The sequence below is a fragment of the Columba livia genome, chromosome 9, assembly GCF_036013475.1.
Source record: "Columba livia isolate bColLiv1 breed racing homer chromosome 9, bColLiv1.pat.W.v2, whole genome shotgun sequence".
Lineage (NCBI taxonomy): Eukaryota > Metazoa > Chordata > Aves > Columbiformes > Columbidae > Columba > Columba livia.
Genome location: NC_088610.1, coordinates 5,736,417 through 5,754,393, shown reverse-complemented (window position 1 = coordinate 5,754,393; position 17,977 = coordinate 5,736,417). Strand labels below are relative to the sequence as shown.

General features: G+C 59.1%; 1 protein-coding gene across 7 annotated transcripts; it reads left to right on the top strand.

Moving 5' to 3' along the window:
* Nucleotides 1-73: 73 nt before the first annotated feature.
* MUC4 (mucin 4, cell surface associated) lies at nt 74-17,965 on the top strand. Of its 7 annotated transcripts, none has more exons than XM_065072839.1 (28): nt 74-1,941; nt 2,344-2,550; nt 2,646-8,000; nt 8,351-8,490; nt 8,710-8,874; nt 8,953-9,111; nt 9,284-9,414; nt 9,645-9,733; nt 10,044-10,220; nt 10,322-10,465; nt 10,575-10,694; nt 10,898-11,100; nt 11,334-11,412; nt 11,561-11,731; nt 11,892-11,993; nt 12,202-12,438; nt 12,742-12,876; nt 12,981-13,159; nt 13,251-13,605; nt 14,158-14,340; nt 14,433-14,506; nt 14,725-14,789; nt 15,116-15,315; nt 15,516-15,684; nt 15,771-15,944; nt 16,780-16,817; nt 16,895-16,992; nt 17,219-17,965. In XM_065072839.1, exons 1-28 carry the CDS (start codon nt 1,878-1,880, stop codon nt 17,273-17,275), a joined length of 9,270 nt encoding a protein of 3,089 aa, XP_064928911.1. In that variant the 5' UTR covers nt 74-1,877; the 3' UTR covers nt 17,276-17,965. The 7 variants fall into 7 exon arrangements, with proteins under 7 accessions (XP_064928911.1, XP_064928908.1, XP_064928907.1 ...); XM_065072836.1 differs by lacking the exon at nt 74-1,941 and having other exon boundaries at nt 1,955-2,550; nt 13,251-13,410; nt 13,507-13,596; XM_065072835.1 differs by lacking the exon at nt 74-1,941 and having other exon boundaries at nt 1,955-2,550; nt 13,251-13,410; nt 13,507-13,605.
* The last annotated feature ends 12 nt before the right edge of the window (nt 17,966-17,977 follow it).

Here is a 17,977-nt window from a genome sequence, read left to right as displayed (position 1 = left end):
TGTCTGCATCAGTGCCAGCTCCTCCCTGCAGGCAGCCGGGACTGTCCCCCTGTGTCCCACAGGACCTGCTGCAGGGATGATGCTGCTGGGGAGCCCAGATACAGGGTGCCCGGGTAGGGATGCAGGTGTTCTGTGGTGCCCAGTGGGTCTTGGGGGCTCCCTGGGCAGCTGTATGGCACGAGCATCCATAAAAACCCCTGGTGGTGGTTCCTGAGCTGTTTTGGAGTGCAAAGGTCTTGCTACCTGGGGCTGCTGGGGTTTGTCCCATGCTGTCCCTCACCCAGGACCAAGCCTTGAGGGCTGGGCATAGTTTTTCCCCCTTGGAGTGAGCAGTGCTTCCCCACGGGGATGGCCCGAGCAGGGAAGCCCCCCAGCAGAGCCCCCCCTTATCCCAGCCCACCTCAGCAGTTTGGTTCCCGGCCGCTGACTGACTCATGAGCAAGCAGGGAGTGGCAGGACCTGCGTCGTGTCCCCACCCACGCGTGGGGTGTTGTGCAACCAGGTGACACTGTGCAACCAGAACCAGGTGTGGATAGGGGGCTGGGGCGTGGCCCCTGTGGGGTCCCAGGTCAGGTGGCAGTGCTAACCCCCCCAGGTGGGTGTCAGAGCGCCTTGACTGGGTTCCTGGAGGTAGAGGATGAGGTCTCTGCAGGTGGAGGAGGACCACAGTGCCCAAACCCACCAGGTCCATGGGCATTGGTAGTACCTGGTCCCCAGGATGACCTCTTCTCCAGTGCTGGTGGCTTCAGAGAAGAGACCCTGTGATTCACAGTGAGTCCCCTGGCTGCCCTGGCATGGCCGTGGCTGATGGTACCCAGCCACAAAACCTACATACCATGTGCACCCCACAGCTCCTCTTGAGTCTCCCAGCCCTCCCTGAGCATGGGGACAGGGAGCTTGGCTGGTGCTGCTGTGGGCACAACCATGCATAGGTGCTTTGGGCTCTCCGTGCCTCAGTTTCCCCCATCTAAAGTGCAGCTACGGTGGCATGGCAGCCAGGTGAGACGGCTGTTAATGAAGCGAAGGAGGAACAGCACCTCCACTAACTTATTTTTCCTCCTTAAATGTTTCCAGAGCTGGGTTAGACCCCATGAAGAAGCAAACGTGTGTTTGCTGCAGTGGCCTCACTGTGTCCCTTTGCATCTTTGCATGGCCGGGTGTGCCTGGCTGCTGTCCCCTGTGGAAGGTGACTTACAACCCAGGGAAAAGGCCCAGCCCCATCACCAAAGCGGGAACAACACCCCCAGCCAGGTTTGCGTGGGCGTTTGCCGCGATGGCACAGATAACCCCAGCACGCAGGCCCCCGCTGGCGGTGTTGGGAGGGGGACCGGGGCAGGGTTAACGCGGGACCCTGAGGTGGCAACAGAAGGTTGTTCCTTCCTTCTTCCTCCTTGGCAGCGAGCCCACCCCTGCCAGGGGTTATCAGCGGTGCAGGGGAGCGTGGCAGGGACCCAGCAGCAGATGTAGGGGGGTGGATAGCAGATGCAGGGCCCAGGGTTGACCTGCCCCTTCCAGAGCTGCTGGGAACCCCTACTCCCCACTTGCTGTCCCAGTGTCTTTGTGTGAAGTGACTTTGTAGCCTATCGGGTGTTTGGGGACCCCAGCCTTGGGATGTCAATCATGGGGTCAGCCTGGGAAAGGCATTTAAGCCTTCCATGGTAAAATGGGCATCCCCCAGCACGAGTGGGTCCCCAGAACTGGGACACAGCCACCTCTGTGTCAGGCTGTGAGGTCACGGACCCGTCAGTGCCCCAGGCAGGGCACGTGGCACCCTCGTCTCGGTGCCCGGGGGAGTGCTCACTGACGGAGCCACCCTGTTGCGTCGCTCCCCTGGGACAGGAGAGTCACAGCCCCATTCCTGCCACCGAGGAAACACCATGGAGTGCTGGGTCCAATGGCTGCTCCGAAGCTGGGTGCTGTGGGGGCTGTGGGTGCTACAAGGTAAGTGCTGGGGTCACCTGCACTGCTGCTGGTCTGACTGGGTGGCCAAAGCCACTTGGGTGATGAGCTGCAAATGACTCTCTGGCTGCTCAAATGCTGCAAGTTTGAGATCGAGTGCCTGGCTGGCATTTGCCCCCGTCTCTGTCCACTGGTGCCACAGCCTTGGCATGGTCCCCCCACTGCGGCAATGGAAGGGGGTGTGTGGGTCACACAGGGATTCTCACCCAGGGGGGTGCTCTCGGCTTTGTCCGGCTGTGTGTGCTGGGGTGGGGACAACCTCCGAGGGCGACACGTCGCCTGGGGGCACCTTCCTCCTGCAGCAGGGTGGAGGGATGAGTGTGATAGGGACCCCAGGTTGGTTTTTTTCTCTGCTCTGCCCTCACCAACCTGCTGTGCTGCCAGCAAAACCTGGGGTGACGAAAAAGCAGCCCCTTGCCCCTGCGCCAGCCCCAGCAGAGCCGGGCAGCGTCTCCCCTGTGGCCGACAGCACCAGCGCTGAGCTGCCTCTGGACCTGGGCATGTGCCAGGTGTTCCTTGTCGCCGCAGCCACCCAACCGGAGCACCCCTCCGTCACCGACAGGATCACCTCGGTGGGCAACCATGGCTCAGGTAAGGCCAACAGGCAGCTGGTCATGGGCAGGTTCCTGTCTGCTGGGGCCATAGCGGGGTTGATCCAGCTGGGGCCACCTTGTCTCGCCCCACAGGCAGCCTGGTGCAGCAGGTGGCGGCAAGACCACTGGCCCCAGCCAGGAGCAGTGGGGAGCAGAGGGGGGCTCCTAGCATGGCAGCTCTCCCTACAGGTACAGCTACACAAGGCAGCCCCCAGGTAGGGGCAGGGGCTGGGGTCTCCTCTCTAGGTGCTGCCAGCCACCCTACCAGTGTCCCTCTGGCTTCCACCAATGCTCGACACGGGCAGCTTCTGTCCTTCACACCAACGGGACAGGCAGTGGCTCTTGCCACGGGCAGTGACAGTGCTGGGCCAGCCACAGCCACATTGTCACCAGCTCCAGGTGTCCCCACTGTAATGAGGACAAGCAAATCACCACCGAAAAGCAGCAGCGCTCCCAAGCCAGCTGTGGAAGTGTTTCTGGACAGCATTTCTGGAGAGTCAGTCCTGGGAACAACTGACCCTATGCAAGAGGGAACTAGGGCCAAGCTGCTGTTGGGTGCTGTCAGTGCACTGAGACATGCTCCCCCAGCACCAAGTCTGTCCCCACCAGTGGGACATGCCCCGCTTACTCATCCAGTGCCAGGAATACGAGCATCTTCCTCAGTCGCTGACAAATTGACTGATGTCAACCAGCTAGTGGAGCTGAGCAGTGCTGTCACTGCAGAAGGGACACCAGAGACAGCATGGACCACGGTACCATCACTGCCCAATGACGAGCACAACACAGGGCTGTCACCTCCCAGCATCAGCAAGAGTTCTGCTGAGCAACATGCAACCTCTGTGCTCCTGTTCCAGGAGGTCACACCAGGGTTGGAGGAGGCCACCTCACCTCCATTCACAGCAACCAGCATCTCCTGGGACATTGGCAGCCCTGTGAAGCCAGCAGCAGCCTCAGCCAGCCCTGCCGCTGGCCTCCCCAGGAGTCCCACACACACAGCCACAGAGGGAGCCAGGATAGCAACTTCACCTTCCGCAGACCCTCCAAGTGCAGCATCAGCGAAGGTCACCTTTTCTTCTGCCACCATTGGCACCAGTGAAGCTACAGAGCCAGGAATAATTGCCTTATCCAGCACCAGCCACAATGCCTTGCAGGATCCCCCTATGCCCCATGCCCAGCTGCCTCCAGCCCTTCATCCCCAGCTCCCTGCTGCTGTGCTGGGCACAGGAGAGACGCATCCCCCCCGCCCCGGTGCAGCCCTTGGTGCTGCTGCAGATGAGCTGCCTGGAGCCAATGCTGTCACCCACCCTCAGGCCACCACACTAGCTCCAGAAACACCAGCTATGGTGATGGATGTCACCGCTGCAGAGCATGTCCCTACCACGTCATTTGCAGCTCTGGGAAGTGCAGACACTGAGCTGGCGTCCATCAGGAGTGAGCTCAGTGCCAGAGCCACAGCAGCCAATGCTGCCCTGGAGACCAAGGCCACCCCAGTGAGGCTCAGCGTGGGGCTGTCCCACCACGCAGCTCCCAACAGTCCTGGTGATCCCTTTCCAGGGTCTCTGCTCCTCCAAACCCCCTCAGCAGGCTCTGGGACCACCACAGCAGAGGCAGCTGCAGGCAGATCCCCTCCAACCAGACCCAGCATGACCGCGACCTTGTCTGTCACAAGCACTGGTGGAGCAAAGCAAGACAGGTCCCCTCAAGCCACTCCTGCACCAACATCTTCCCTCAGTAGGTATGGCATCAGGACCAGGCCAGCTGTCTCCATCGTTAGCAACACTCCAGTTAATGAAGAAGGGATGGGACCAGCATCAGCAGCTGGTGGCAATGCCACCACAATGCTGTGGGAAAACAGTGTCACCCCGGCAGCACCTAAAGCATCTCCCAGCCGCAGCCAGCCTGGTCCCACTGCAGGCTCAGCATCCCTGGGAACTGGTGTCACCCCTGGACCTACACCAGCCTCACCACTCGGTGCTGGACCCCAACGTGGGGCAGCTCCAGGGACAGAGACGTGGTCACTCAGCACTGCACCAGGCATGGGCATGGCTGTACCAGGCACCCCAGGGGTACCCAGAACAACCACTGCCTCTGTGGCATTGCGAGGAGATGTGCCCCCTCTCCTGGAAGGCAGTCCCACTGCAGGGATGGCTCCGCAGGTGTCCCCATCCAGTGTCCCCCTGAAGACGGCAGCAGGAACGTCCTCACTGTCAGTGCCTACTCCACTGCCAGTGATGGGTGCTTCAGGCGACCCCCACCCTGATGGCAGCACTGTGGGGCAAGTGCTGGGGACGGTGTCCCCAGAGGTGAGCACAGAGGAGGACCCAGGTGCTAGTGCAGCTGCTGTCCTGGGGACCAGTGCATCAGGGCCAGCTTCCAGCCGTGTGATTGTCACCACTGGGTCATCGCCAGAGCCTCCCACCCATGGCACAGATGGTCTCAATACCAGTTCCCTGGTGGATCTGCTTCTCCTGGCTCCCCGGCACAGTCGCTCAGCCCCATCATCCACACCTGACCCCAGCCCATCACCAGCCATAGCCAGCCCCCACCCCAGCACCATGAGCAAGACACCTCAGCCAGCGACACCACTGCTCCCCAAAACCACGGCCTCACAGGGGAGTGGGGGCAGGTCTCCACCGGCAGGAGATGGCAGCACCACACAGGCAGCTCTGGGCTCAACTCTGGTTGAAAACACAAGGGCAGGTGCCATGACAGGTACCACCCACACCAGTGACACTGCTCCAGAGACAGCCCTAATGGCGTCACCCCACACCACAGCGAGCGTCGCTGCTTGGCCAAGTGCAGCTGCTTCAGACCACAGTTACCGCACTGCTGAGCCCACTGTGGACATGGACATGGATGTGGACAAGGACATGGCTTCTCCCACCCTGGGGAACAGGGTTACAGGGCTGCTCCTGGGGTTGCCCACCCCTGTGGCTGGGCTTGCTGAGCCAGGCACCAGCGATGCCACCATGGTGACACGCTCTGCTCCGGGTAGCAAAAGCCCTGTGGCAGTGGCCATCATGGGCACAGTGTCACCCACAGCTACAGAGCTAGTTACAGCACGTTTCCCTGGCCTCACTCACAGCAACACTGAGCCAGACGTGAGCATGTCCCCTTCTGTCCCTGAGAACACTCACCCAGTGGCGGTGGCGTCATCTGTCGCTGAAGACGAGCCCTCAGCTGGGGTCTTCTCGCTGTCTGTTGGCCACATAAATGCATGGGATACTACAGCTGCATCCCAGTCAGGTGCTGGGGGTACAACCACCCGAGGAGACAGCACCTCCTCTGAAAGAAGTGCTGAGGGTGCAGCACCCTCAGCCAGCACCAGCAACACCCATGTGCCTGTCTACAATGCTGCTGGCACAAGCCCAGCTACCGTGCCAGCTACTAGCATGTCCCCCAGCAACACCATCCTGCCAGCCACCTCTGCCAGTGGGGACACCTTCGTGGTGACTGGGACCGCCGCAGCCCTGCCGTCTGCCACAGCGGAGGCCAGCAGCACCAGCAGTGCCCTGTCCCCGGCTGTCACACGCAACAAGGTAGGTGGAGGCGAGCAACCTGTCCTATCCCCAGCAGCACGTTCCCCCAGCATGGAGACAACCACTGTGTCTTGGGATGTCCTTGGTCCCAGCCCTGCCTTCGCAGTGGCCAGTTCACCCCTGCCCAGCCCACGCAGCCCAACATGGGAGCCAGAAACAGCCAGTGTGGGCGCACGCAGTGTTGGTGTGACACAGGGGCTGGCAGCCACATGGACCCACTCTGAGCCAGCAGCAGGCAGCACTGCTCCCAAGTCTGTCACCAGCCCTGTCATGGGACAGGCAGCAAGCATGTCCCCTCCCAGCACGTGGATGATGCTGGGGGTACCTGCCTGGGGGGAGAAAACAGCCATTGCTGGAGGCAGCACTGCAGGCAGCACCACTGCTGTCACTGCAGGCAGCACCACTGCCATCACTGCAGGCAGAAATACAGCTATTGCTGCAGGTAGCACTACGGCCATGACTGCAGAGAGCACCACGGCCATCACTGCAGGCAGAAATATAGCCATTGCTGGGGGTAGCACCATGGCCATCGCTGCCAGCAGCACCACAGCCATTGCTGCAGACAGTACTGAAGCCATCATCCCTTCAGGCAGCAGTACAGCCATCCCTTCAGGCAGCAGTACAGCCATCCCTTCAGGCAGCAGTCCAACCATCACTTCAGGCAGCACCAGAGCCATCACCGCAGACAGCACCAGAGCCATCAGTACAGGCAGCACTTTTGACATCGCTGCAGGCAGCAGTACAGGCATCGCTACAGGCACCACTGCAGGTAGCACTGAAGCCATCACTGCACGCAGCACCAGAACCATTGCTGCAGGCAGCAATGTGGCCATCACACCGAGCAACGACATGGCTGTGACTGCAGGCAGCACCACGGCCATTGCTGCAGACAGCACTGAAGCCATCACCACTGCAGGCAGCGCTAGAGCCGTCACTTCAGACAGCACCAGAGCCATCACTGCAGACAGCACTGAAGCCATCACCAGTGCAGGCAGCGCTAGAGCTGTCACTGCAGGCAGCAGTACAGCCATCACTTCAGACAGCACCAGAGCCATCACTTCAGACAGCACCAGAGCCATCACTTCAGACAGCACCAGAGCGATCACTGCAGACAGCACCACAGCCATCACTGCAGAGAGCACCAGAGCCATCAGTGCAGGCAGCACCATGGCTGTCACTTCAGGCAGCACCAGAGCCATCACTGCAGACAGCACCAGAGCCATCAGTGCAGGCAGCACTTTTGACATCGCTGCAGGCAGCAGTACAGGCATCGCTACAGGCACCACTGCAGGTAGCACTGAAGCCATCACTGCACGCAGCACCAGAACCATTGCTGCAGGCAGCACTGTGGCCATCACACCAAGCAAGGACATGGGCATGACTGCAGGCAGAACCACGGTCATCACTGCAGGCAGCACCACGGCCATCACACCAAGCAATGCCCCTGCCATCACTGCAGGCAGCACCATGGCTGTCACTGCAGGCAGCACCACAGCCATCACACCAAGCAATGCCGCGTCCATCAGTGCAGGCAACACCGTGGCTGTCACTGCAGGCAGCACCACGGCCATCACACCAAGCAATGCCACAGCCATCACTGCAGGCAACACCGTGGCTGTCACTGCAGGCAGCACCATGGCCATCACACCAAGCAATGCCGCGGCCATCAGTGCAGGCAGCACCGTGGCTGTTGCACCCACAGCCACAGCGAGCCCAGCCGAGGAGGTGGGAGGTCTCCTGGCCCCATCCACTGTGGCACTGGGGAGACCACCAGCCACCATCAGTCCTGCCACTGCCCCTGCCTTTGGGACACAGAGGGGACCGGCTACAGAAGCAAGAACATCTGTCCACACCACCACTGGCCACAGAAATCCCACCTCTGAGCCCCAACCCACCCAAGGGCTTCTCAGTAAGTAGATTTTCTTTTTCCTGAAGCAAACAGCAGGAAGGGTTTTCAGCTGCCTGAGCACCAGGATGACTGAGGATACAGCCTGGCTCAGGGTCACTTGTCTGCACTGCATGTCGGGCTGCCAGATTCGTGGGCAAAAGTGAAATAGGCTATCTGATAGCATTGTATTCCAAGTTAAAAACTGAGTTAAAAATTGAGTTACAAGCCATCAGAGCATTGGTCTGGCTGGGAGCAGCGCAGGCACAGCAGCCCAGCAGCAAGGCAGTGAGTTTGTTCTGGCCAGAGGAAGGATGGAGCGAACATTAATGCTATTTTTTTCACCTTTTTAATTAATCTCCTGCCTGTGTCAGTGCCAGCAGCCTCACTCTACCCTTTCGGCATGGAGGAAGGGGACCAAGAGTGCATCCAGAGGACAGTGGATTTTAACTCCCCTCTATTCAAGCCAGACATCGGGTTCCCCTTTGGGAAGTCACTGCGGGATGCTCTTTACGTGAGTCCTTCCTTGCCAAGCACATAAGGGATATACAACCTCTTTGGTAGAAAAAAGACCTCCATGGAAATGGGCCAGAAACCAATTTTCATCCAAATTTTTTTTGTTGTTTTCAAAGTTTAAAATGTCTGATTTCTGCTCACCCATGGATGCTAAAAGCCACATGGGCCAGGCAGGAGCTGTCTGGGTTGTTGGCAAATAACGAGTTATTTTGGTTAGTTTACAGATAACGGACAGATCGTTTTCCCACCCACGGACAACTATGTCCCCTCCAACCCCAACCCACCTCCCCAGGGCTTCAGAGGCCAGGAGGGTTTGCCGATGGTGGCCGTCTTTTGGGACGATGCGGATTTCTCCCAGGGTGTCGGCACCACCTGGTACCAGGTCCGGGCTATCAAAGATATTCTCCTAGGAGACCCCAGCTCCCAGTTTACCCATTTAACCCTCTCTCTTGCCAACCAGCAGGAGTACTCCACACTCAGCTCTACCCGAGACCCCCTTGTCCGTGACGTGGAAGCAAAGATTGAGAAATACCTGAAAATCCTCTACGTAGCAAAATGGACCTTGAAGGTGACATGGGAGAAGGCTCCAGCATACCCCTCCCGGCTGGATGACACACGGGTGAGCAGCGGGTGACAAAGGAGACAGCCACCAGTGATGGCTGGGGCAGGGCTGGGTTGGTGTCCTTCTGTGGCTTGATGAGGGCATTTTGGGTCTCACCATCTCAGTCTGCACTGTGGGGAAAGCCAGGGAGGCTGTGGGGGTCCTAAGGGGGTGCCTTGGCTTTCTCCAGACAAACACCTACCAGGCAGTCCTCACAACGGATGGGAACCGCTCTTTTGCCCTGCTGCTGTACCAGGACGGCAGGATGCAGTGGGACTACACGGAGCTGGCTGCAGGCAACGTGCTGATGGGCTTCTCCAGGTGCCGTGTGTGTGACTGCATTTGGGACAGCAGGGATTTCTCCCAGCGCTATGCTGGGACCATCAGAGATGCTATCCCCGGGAGACCCCAGCTCCCACCCCCGGAGCAACCCTGTCCCATTTAAGCCCTCCCCTGCAAACAGCAACACTTCCCACCCCAACTCCTTTATGGGGGGGAGTAGAGGAGGGGTGCATCAAGAAGGGAACCCCAAAATTCCTCTCTCCACACAGTGGCGATGGCTATGCCCAAAATAATGAGCTGAGTCAAGAGCCACGAGCTGTCAAGTACCGACCCGACCAGCACAGCAGCACCGGCACTGGTACAGCACTGGGGAGCCTTGGGGTGGGGGGAGATGGAGGGACCCCTGTGCTCTGCCCTGGGGCCATGTCCCCTACATGTGTCCTTGTGAGATGATGGGCTAGCCAAACCACCAGTCCCGGGCTGGACACCAAGAGCACAGCACGGGTGTTCCTTGTCCTGCTGTGGCTTCCCACAGCCACACCGGCTCTAGAGGGAGCCTGGAGACCTCATGTGAGGTCAATGGCCAGGGACAGTTGTCCCACGGGATCCCCCTTGGCACAAGGCGAGACCCCAGCCCAGCTGTGCTGTTCTCCGGTTGCTCCCCCCAGATGTGCGTGGGCTGTGGATATACAGGCTGGACAATCGTTCCCGGGTGAACTACAGGCTGAAGTGCCTGACATGGCTGGACACACAGCCGGCACCAGACACATGGAACAGCAAGCTGCCACCCTGTCCCTGCTCCGGGCCACAGGCAGAGCTGGACCCTCGCTACAGCCGGAGCAGAGGTGCCAAGCATGACACCCCCTCGAGCCAGCCATGGAGTGGGGGGACAATAGTGGGTCCCCTCCTGCTCTGGGGGTGGCTGTGATGCCCTGCACCATTTCAGGCCCAGCAGATGCCTCCATGAGGATGCTGCGCACCACGTCCCCCAGCCCAGCCGGAGCCGGAGTGCGATGTCTGTACCAAGATGGGAGCTTGCTGGAAGGCTGGCAGGAGAGAGTCTGGAGCCTCCCCATCCACCCCGGGGCTGGTAAGTGGGCACTGCCACTCCCTCAACCTAAAACACCCTGAGTGTCAAGTAGTCTGCAGGAACAGGGGGTCACTGCCACCCCCCAGCACCCACCCGCCTTCCACTGCAGATGAGGAGCTGGAGGCGTTCGACTGGTGCTGCCGGCGCGTGGGGAAGCCCCTCTTCTGTGCCAGGTTTGCCGAGAAGAGACCAAAGGTCAACTGTGAGGGCTACATGCCACCCACCCCTGGTGAGTCCCCAGGGCTTCGCGCCAGGGTGCTGAGTGGGTGGCACAGCCATACATGGACCCCATGCATTAACCACACTTTGCAGCATCCTGGTGGGGACAGCGGAGCCCAGTGCAGCACATGGGGCTGCTCTGCTCCTTGCAATGACACCAGCATTTGCTTTTCTTCCTCCCCACAAAATGGCTTCATCTCCTTCGGACCCCAGCCAGTGCTTTTGGAGATCCACACATCACCACCCTGGATGGGCTCAACTACACTTTCAACGGGCTTGGGGACTTTGTCCTGCTGGTGGCCAGTGACGCTCAGACAAGCTTTGTGCTGCAAGGGCGCACAGCCCAGACTGGCACAGCCCGGGCCACCGGCTTCGTGGCCTTCGCTGCCCAGTACGTCTCCACCACCACTGCAACAGTGAGTAGGAGCAACCCAGGTATCGCTTTGAATATTTAATGGGACAGACCCCTGTGGCAGGTTGGGCATCACCTCTGCATCACTTAGAAGCAGCCAGGACCTGAGAAGCATTTCCTCTCCTTGCCACCTCCCATGACCCCAACAAAGCTCGAACAGCGGTGGGTTAGACAGCTCTAACACTTCTCACAAGCTGGCCAGCAGAGGCTCACTGGGACATCTGCCATGATTTGCAGGTTGAGTGGACCTTGGGGAGTCAGGGTGACATCCAAGTCCTCCTGAATGATGAAACCATCTGGTTTTCCTACTCCCAAGGTGAGCAGGATGTGCTGTTAAATGCATCTGGGGAGGGACGAGAGGTGTCCCCATCCCACAGGGACCAGCCCTGACCAGGGTGAGGACAGCCATCCTGAGCCACATCAAACACTGTGGACTCTCCCTCTGTGCTCCCCTTCTCTTGCAGACCTGGGTGCCGATGTGTACTACAGCCCTGGTGTCCTGCTGGTCAATGACTCCTCCATCACAGCCATCTTTGATGGGGCCATCAGCATCTCCATCTCAGCAGTCTCTGGGATCCTCAGCATGGTCTGCAGTCTGCCTGATCGGTACCGCAACAGCACCAAGGGCCTCCTGGGTGAGGACTTCTGGCACGGCTGCAGAGCAAGGGTGCAAAGTTCCCTTCCCACCCCAAAGCAGGCTGGCAAACACTGGGTCTAAACTAAACACCAGCCAGTGCCAGAGAGGGGGTCAACTCCAGCATGGGTTACTCCAGGACTCTGGTGATGCTCTGCCAGGTGTGTGGGACCATGACCCCGCAGATGACTTCCAGATGCCAAATGGTACCTCCATCCCCGTGAACAGCAGCGAGGAGGAGATCTACAGCTACGGGCTGACCTGTAAGTTCAGGCTCAGGATCTATCTTGTTGATCCCCCCATTCCTGCACCTCCTAGCCATACTTTGGCTGGAGTGATGTAGACACTTGTGTGAGCGAAAGTGGTGCCAGGGAAGCTCTTCAGTCTCCTCACCACTCCATGGAAAAGAGCCCTAAAATATAAAAAAACATTAAAAATCCAAAGCCATACCCATGGTGTGCTCTCTTGCAGGGACTGTTGGAGAGCACAGCCTGTTTGCTCAGCCTCTGCCCTCACCGCTAACAAACTTCACACCCATCTTCTTGTCCCAGCTGCGGCAGGAGAACGAAAGCCTGTACCAGCTGGCAGCCTTGCAGTGCCATGGTAGCAGGGAGTGCATCTATGATGCGCTGAGCACAGGGGACATGGCACTGGGCCTGGCCACCCAGAGCCTCGCTGCCAATTTCCAGCAGAAGAAGATGGTACTCAGTAAGTGGAGCAGATCCTTGCCACGGCATGGATAACCGGGAAGTGCCATGCTCGCTCCCAGGGCTCTCCTGCTCCATGTGAGACAGGAGAGAAGTCACTGAGGTCTCTGAGTTGCATTGCCTGGCTGGCTGGTCTCCAAGCCTGTGAGATGCCACCATGCTGTACAACACAAGGGCCTTGTTGGTGGGTGGTCATGTCAGCATCTGCTTGGGGTCCCATCCTCACCAGGAGGGACTCAGAGCCAGAGGGCACCGAGGCCACACAGCCAACACCTGGCTGCCCACTGTGTTGCTCTTTCCATAGATGCCTTCCCTCCTGTCATCATCGGTGACACTTCACTCACAGCCTTCAGGGCAGAAAGGGTCAGGAGGCAGTACCGTGCCGTGGGGATGGGTGCGCACTTCATCCCCCACCTCTCTCCAGATCTCAACATATCAGGTAGGGAAGGAGAGATGTGGCAGCTGGGAAGGAGGAGAGGAACACCAGCCACCCAGTCCCTTTCCTCTGCCACCTCCTCTAACTACCGCCTGTCCCCCCGACAGAGAGTGGCACCTTGACATGGGAGCCCCACGAGATGTCCCCGCTTACCGTCAACCTGGAAGCTGTTGGGTCCAACAACCTCTCTGCCCTTCTCCAGCTCCGCTTCACCCTTTGCAGCTGCAGCAGGAGCCAGGAGTGTGACTACAGCAACACCGTCACCCTCGGGGGGTCCTCCCTGCAGGTAGTGTGCTGGCAAGCTGTGCTGGCTGTTTTCTCTGTCCAGCCATCCTCCTCGTGTCCCCTAACCACTGGTGTCACTGTCCCCTTCCCAGCTGGCAGCCTGCAGGTGTGAGGGCGGCTCCTCGGGTCCCTTCTGCCAGGACCCAGCAGACCCCTGTGCCCAGGGATGCTTCCCTGGTGTGAGCTGCGACTTGCACGCTGGATGTGGACCCTGCCCAGCCGGCCTGACCGGTGACGGACGGCACTGCTCAGGTGAGGAGAGCCCGCCATGGCCACCGGGAGCCCAGAGTACTCACAGGACCCTGGCCAAGGTATTTCTCCTGGTGCCATGCTGCGTTGCCTTGGCAGATATCAATGAGTGCACGCAGGGGACGGCATGCCCAGGGAACTGCACCTGCACCAACACGGTGGGCAGCTACTCCTGCTCCTGCCCCGATGGTGAGGAGGGTGAGTTTGGGAACCCCAGTATGGCATGATCCTTGTCCCCATCACCCCTGGGGTCTCAGTGGGAAAGAGCTCCTGTGGGACCCGAACTGGCTGGAAAGGAGAGGAGGGGGAGCTGGCTGAGCTCTGTACCCAAGCCCTCACTGTCTTTAACAGAGGGGACCTGACTCCAGCTACCCCTCATGTTCCCAGGCTGCGGATCTCACTGATCCGCTGGGAAAGGGAACTTTTCCCTACAACTTCTCTCTTTGAGGAGGAAAAAAAAAATTCTCATCCCACCAAAGTTCAAATGCACATGTGGAGGTTGGGGCCCTGATACAAATCCTGTTTTGGGTGGTTTTGGTGGGGTTGGGCAGGTTTTTGCGCCTGTTCTAATGCAGTAGGCTGGGTTTTCACAAGGGTAAAAGGCTCCAGCAGAGCTTTTGAGGACCTGAATACTGAAAGTCTTAAGGAAAAAAAATACCTGGAAGAAAGGTATTACAGCATATCTGAGGATGGATCTGGCCCTGCAGCCAGGTTCAAGGCTCCACCTGACCTGGGCTCCCTGTCCCACAGGTGAGGATCTGGGCTGTGGCTCAGCCTGTGGGTCCCAATCCTGTCCCGAGGGCTACTGCAGCAACGGGGGACGCTGCCACTTGCACCCCATCACCTGCACCCCCACCTGCACCTGCCCCCCAGCCTTCACCGACCAGCACTGCCTGGTGGCAGGGGGGGATTTTTGGCCGCTGCCCAGTGCAGGTGGGTGCCTGTGCTGGCAGGGGCGTGAACCCCAACCCTGCACGTCCCAGCCCTGGGATGCCAGAGCCACCCCTGTGGCTTCCCCTTGACAGATCTCCCCCGGAGAAGTGTCCGGCTGCAGGTCAGAACGCTGCGAAATGCCACTGCTGGGGAAGTCAACGGCACCGTACGTCTCTGGAGGGGACAGGCTTGGGGAGGTGGACGCGCTGGCAGCCAGGGTGGAGTGGCAGCTTTGGGTGCCCGTGTCTCTGTGCACCCCCCTCCAGCAGGATCCCTGGGGACCCAGTGGATCTGCAGGCCAGGAGGGAGGTGGCACCAGCCATGTGACAGCTGCACCGGTGCTGTCCGGCCTTTCCCTAACACTGTCCTGCTCCCCCACCACAGGTCTCAGCCATCCTGGGCTCCCTGGAGGTAAAGGCTTTCCAGAGCAACACCAACGTCACCCAGATGTGAGTCAGCTGTGGAGTAGCTTCTTGCCAGCCTCAGGGAACCAGCAGGGCTGGGCATGTGCCGCGATGAGCCAAGACAACCCACAGGCATGGGGCCACAGGCTTTAGGACACAAAGGGCATTTCCCCCCATCCCAGAGTCTGTTTTTCTAGTCCTGATGTTGGTAAACCCTTGGAGACACAAGCCACATGGCACCTTCCATCTCCTGCTTCATCCCTTCTTTACCACTCCCAAAATGGGGAAACTGAGGCATATTGAGCCTCAGTCACTTTGTGATGCAGCAGTGGCTCCGCCAGCAGCCCCATCCTTTCCTTCTCTCCCTGCAGGACAGAGAGTGATGGCTTCACCTTCGTGGTGGTGTCAGAGTTTGCCTATGACAGCCGCGGCACTGTCATCCAGTTCCTGAACAAGGACCTGCCGGGGGCCGTCACCAGTGCTTTCAACAGGCGGCGAGGGCGGCGGGAGGTGGGCACACTCCTCCTCTTCCAGCGTCTGCACCGGGACAACATCACCGACCTGGTGAAGCGTGAGTTGCTCCTGGTGCTGAGCCAGGGAGTCCTAGAGGAGCACCCCACTGTCCCCATTGTCCCCATCACCCTGTGTGTCCTGGGGTTCGGGTAATACCAGTGGGAGAGGTAGGTGGGCATGGATCCAGCTCAGGGAGACCTGGGGAAGCATCAAGAGGTGATGCCGTTGTGTGGCCAAACTGATGCTGTCCCTTCCCAGTGACAGTGGCTGAGCTGAGGCCATATTTCCCCTGCGGTCTGTATGGCTACAAAGGCTACCAGCTCCACTACGTGGCAACCACTGGCTTTGTCTGCCTCTCCCCTTGCAAGATGGGCTATTGCCAGCATGGTAGCCACTGTCAGCACCTTCCTGAGGGACCCACATGCAGGTAACAGTGGTGCTGGGGGTGGACAAGGCCACTGGCCACAGCCACATGTCCCCACAGTGTCACCACTTCTCTCTCTCCATCTGCAGCTGCCTCCCCTTCTCCATCTTCTCCCCGTCTGGTACCCGGTGCGAGCAACTGGCCATCAGCCTCTCCGCCTTCCTCGGCATCTTGGTGGGAGCCCTGGTCCTGCTCTGTCTCCTCCTCACCACCGCCTGCCTGGCCTCACACCTCTGCCGCCGGCACCACCACTGGAACCGGGGGTGAGCCATGGGCTGGACCCGCACAGGGGTGGGTGCTGCGTGTGCACCAGGGAATGGAAGTTGGGCATCAGGAAGAGCTTTTCCAGCCTGAAAAACTGGTGGAAAATACATATCTGAAAGATGCCCCACTAGTGGGACCCATCTGGCCTGGGCAGTGGGAGCCTGGCTGGGGAACGACCTGAGTTGGATGGTCTTTTAGCATCTTCCAGTGCCTTTTCCAGTCATCTACTCCTCAGGGGTGCAGTGACATCAGTGGGTTGAATATTACCTTCCTTTTTCCCCATGTCAGGGAATATTTGCATTTCTTCCTCATCTCACCTGGTGCTTGGTTACAGATCTGTTCTGTTCTGTTTAGTTTTCACTTGAATACCATCTAAATTATTTCCACTGCAATCCACATTGGTCTAGAAAGAGCTGGTCTGGAGCAAGAAGAAGGTGGCTGCAGGAATGGACCTTGCTGTCCTGCAGAGCAGGGAGTTCGCAGATGCCTGATGAGCTGCCAGGCTGGGGTGGAAGCACCAGCATCTCCTTCCCTCCCCACAGCCCTTGGTCCCAGCATGGCACCCAGGCTCGGGGGCAGCTCAGCACCCCAAGCCCCCCACACCAGTCAGAGCCATGTCCTGCCCATGCTGCTGGCTCTGGAGCTGGGTTCTGTGGCAAAGTGAGAAATTGTGTGTTGCAGAACAGTTGAGGCTTTTTCTCCTCTCATAGCTTTGTCTCAACCCCAGACTCAGTCCCTGCTCCCCAGTTCCATCTTACCCAGGTCCCAGGACCAAGCAGGGGTTCCCCCAGCCTCCCCTGACATTTCATCTCCTTTCTGCTCCTCACCTTCTAGGACCAAGGAGACCTTCTGGAGGTCACGGACCTTCTCTTGTGAGTATATCTCTCTGAAATCCTGGCTCTGCTTCACTCTGGTCGTCTTCAAGCTCTGCTCATCTTCCCTGCTCCAGCTCTGACGATGGCAAGAGAGCGGACAGAGACCCCATGCTCCCACTCCCTGGAAAGGTGTTGGGAACCACAGCTGCCAGCCATTGACCCTTCAGTCCAGGTTTGCTTGGGGGTTATTGTCTCGGAGGGGGAAGGGGGTCGGGATAGGGGGTTGTGGGCTGGGAACCAATGTCCTGGCCTCAAAGATGCTAAGGAGCTCTGCCTCATCCCGGAGCATCACCGATGCTTTGACTGGTGTAGGAGCCTGTCCCACTGCCTGAGCTCATAACAAAGAGCAGAGCCCATGCAGTAGCGACAGCATGGCCTGGCCTGTCCCTCCTTTACAGATAAGGATCCAGAGAGCCCACCTCAGGCCCCTGAACCAGCCCTCCCAGCAGCCCTAGAGCCACCCTGCCCGGTACCTCCGGGGTCACGGAGGAGCCGCTGCTGCCGACCCTACCACCCACTCCTGACAACGGCACCCGCGTGGAGGCAGAGGCAGCTGCCTTTTGGGGTCTGGTCTTCCTGGGAGGGTTCACTCTGCAGGAGGTGCTATTTTTTTGGAATGAAAAATGTGGTTTTATATTAGATGGCCAAAGCAAGAGGATTTCATGTTCTCCCAAGGACCTGCAGAGGTACTGGGATAGTCCTTCAGTGTGTCTGCATCGGGGTGTGCCCTAGTGCAGGGTAACTGGGCATGACAGAGCCACCAACAGCAGAGTCGGGTGGGGAAACACAGCAATTGTAACCCTTTAGGAGCAAAATAGAATAAACCAGAAATTGTGGCATGCTGCTGAGTAATTTGCTTGCAACCCCTGGTGCCTGTGCCCTAACCCTATTCCCTGTCACCACGCTCTCAAGTCTTTGCTATGTGCTGGTCCCATCCACAGGGCCAAAGAGAAGATGAATGCAGCTTTTTTTTGTTGCTCTGTCCCCTCATCCCCTTGCAAAGCCCCAAGTCTCCCTCACTGCTCAGATCGCACAGGTTGGGCTGTGGTCCCAAGGAAGGTGCGACAGACCCTGTCAGACCCCGGCTCCAGCCCCGCTGCCCCAGAGCCCGGCTCAGCCACAGCCCAAAACCTCACATCCCCAGCACCAGCATCCTG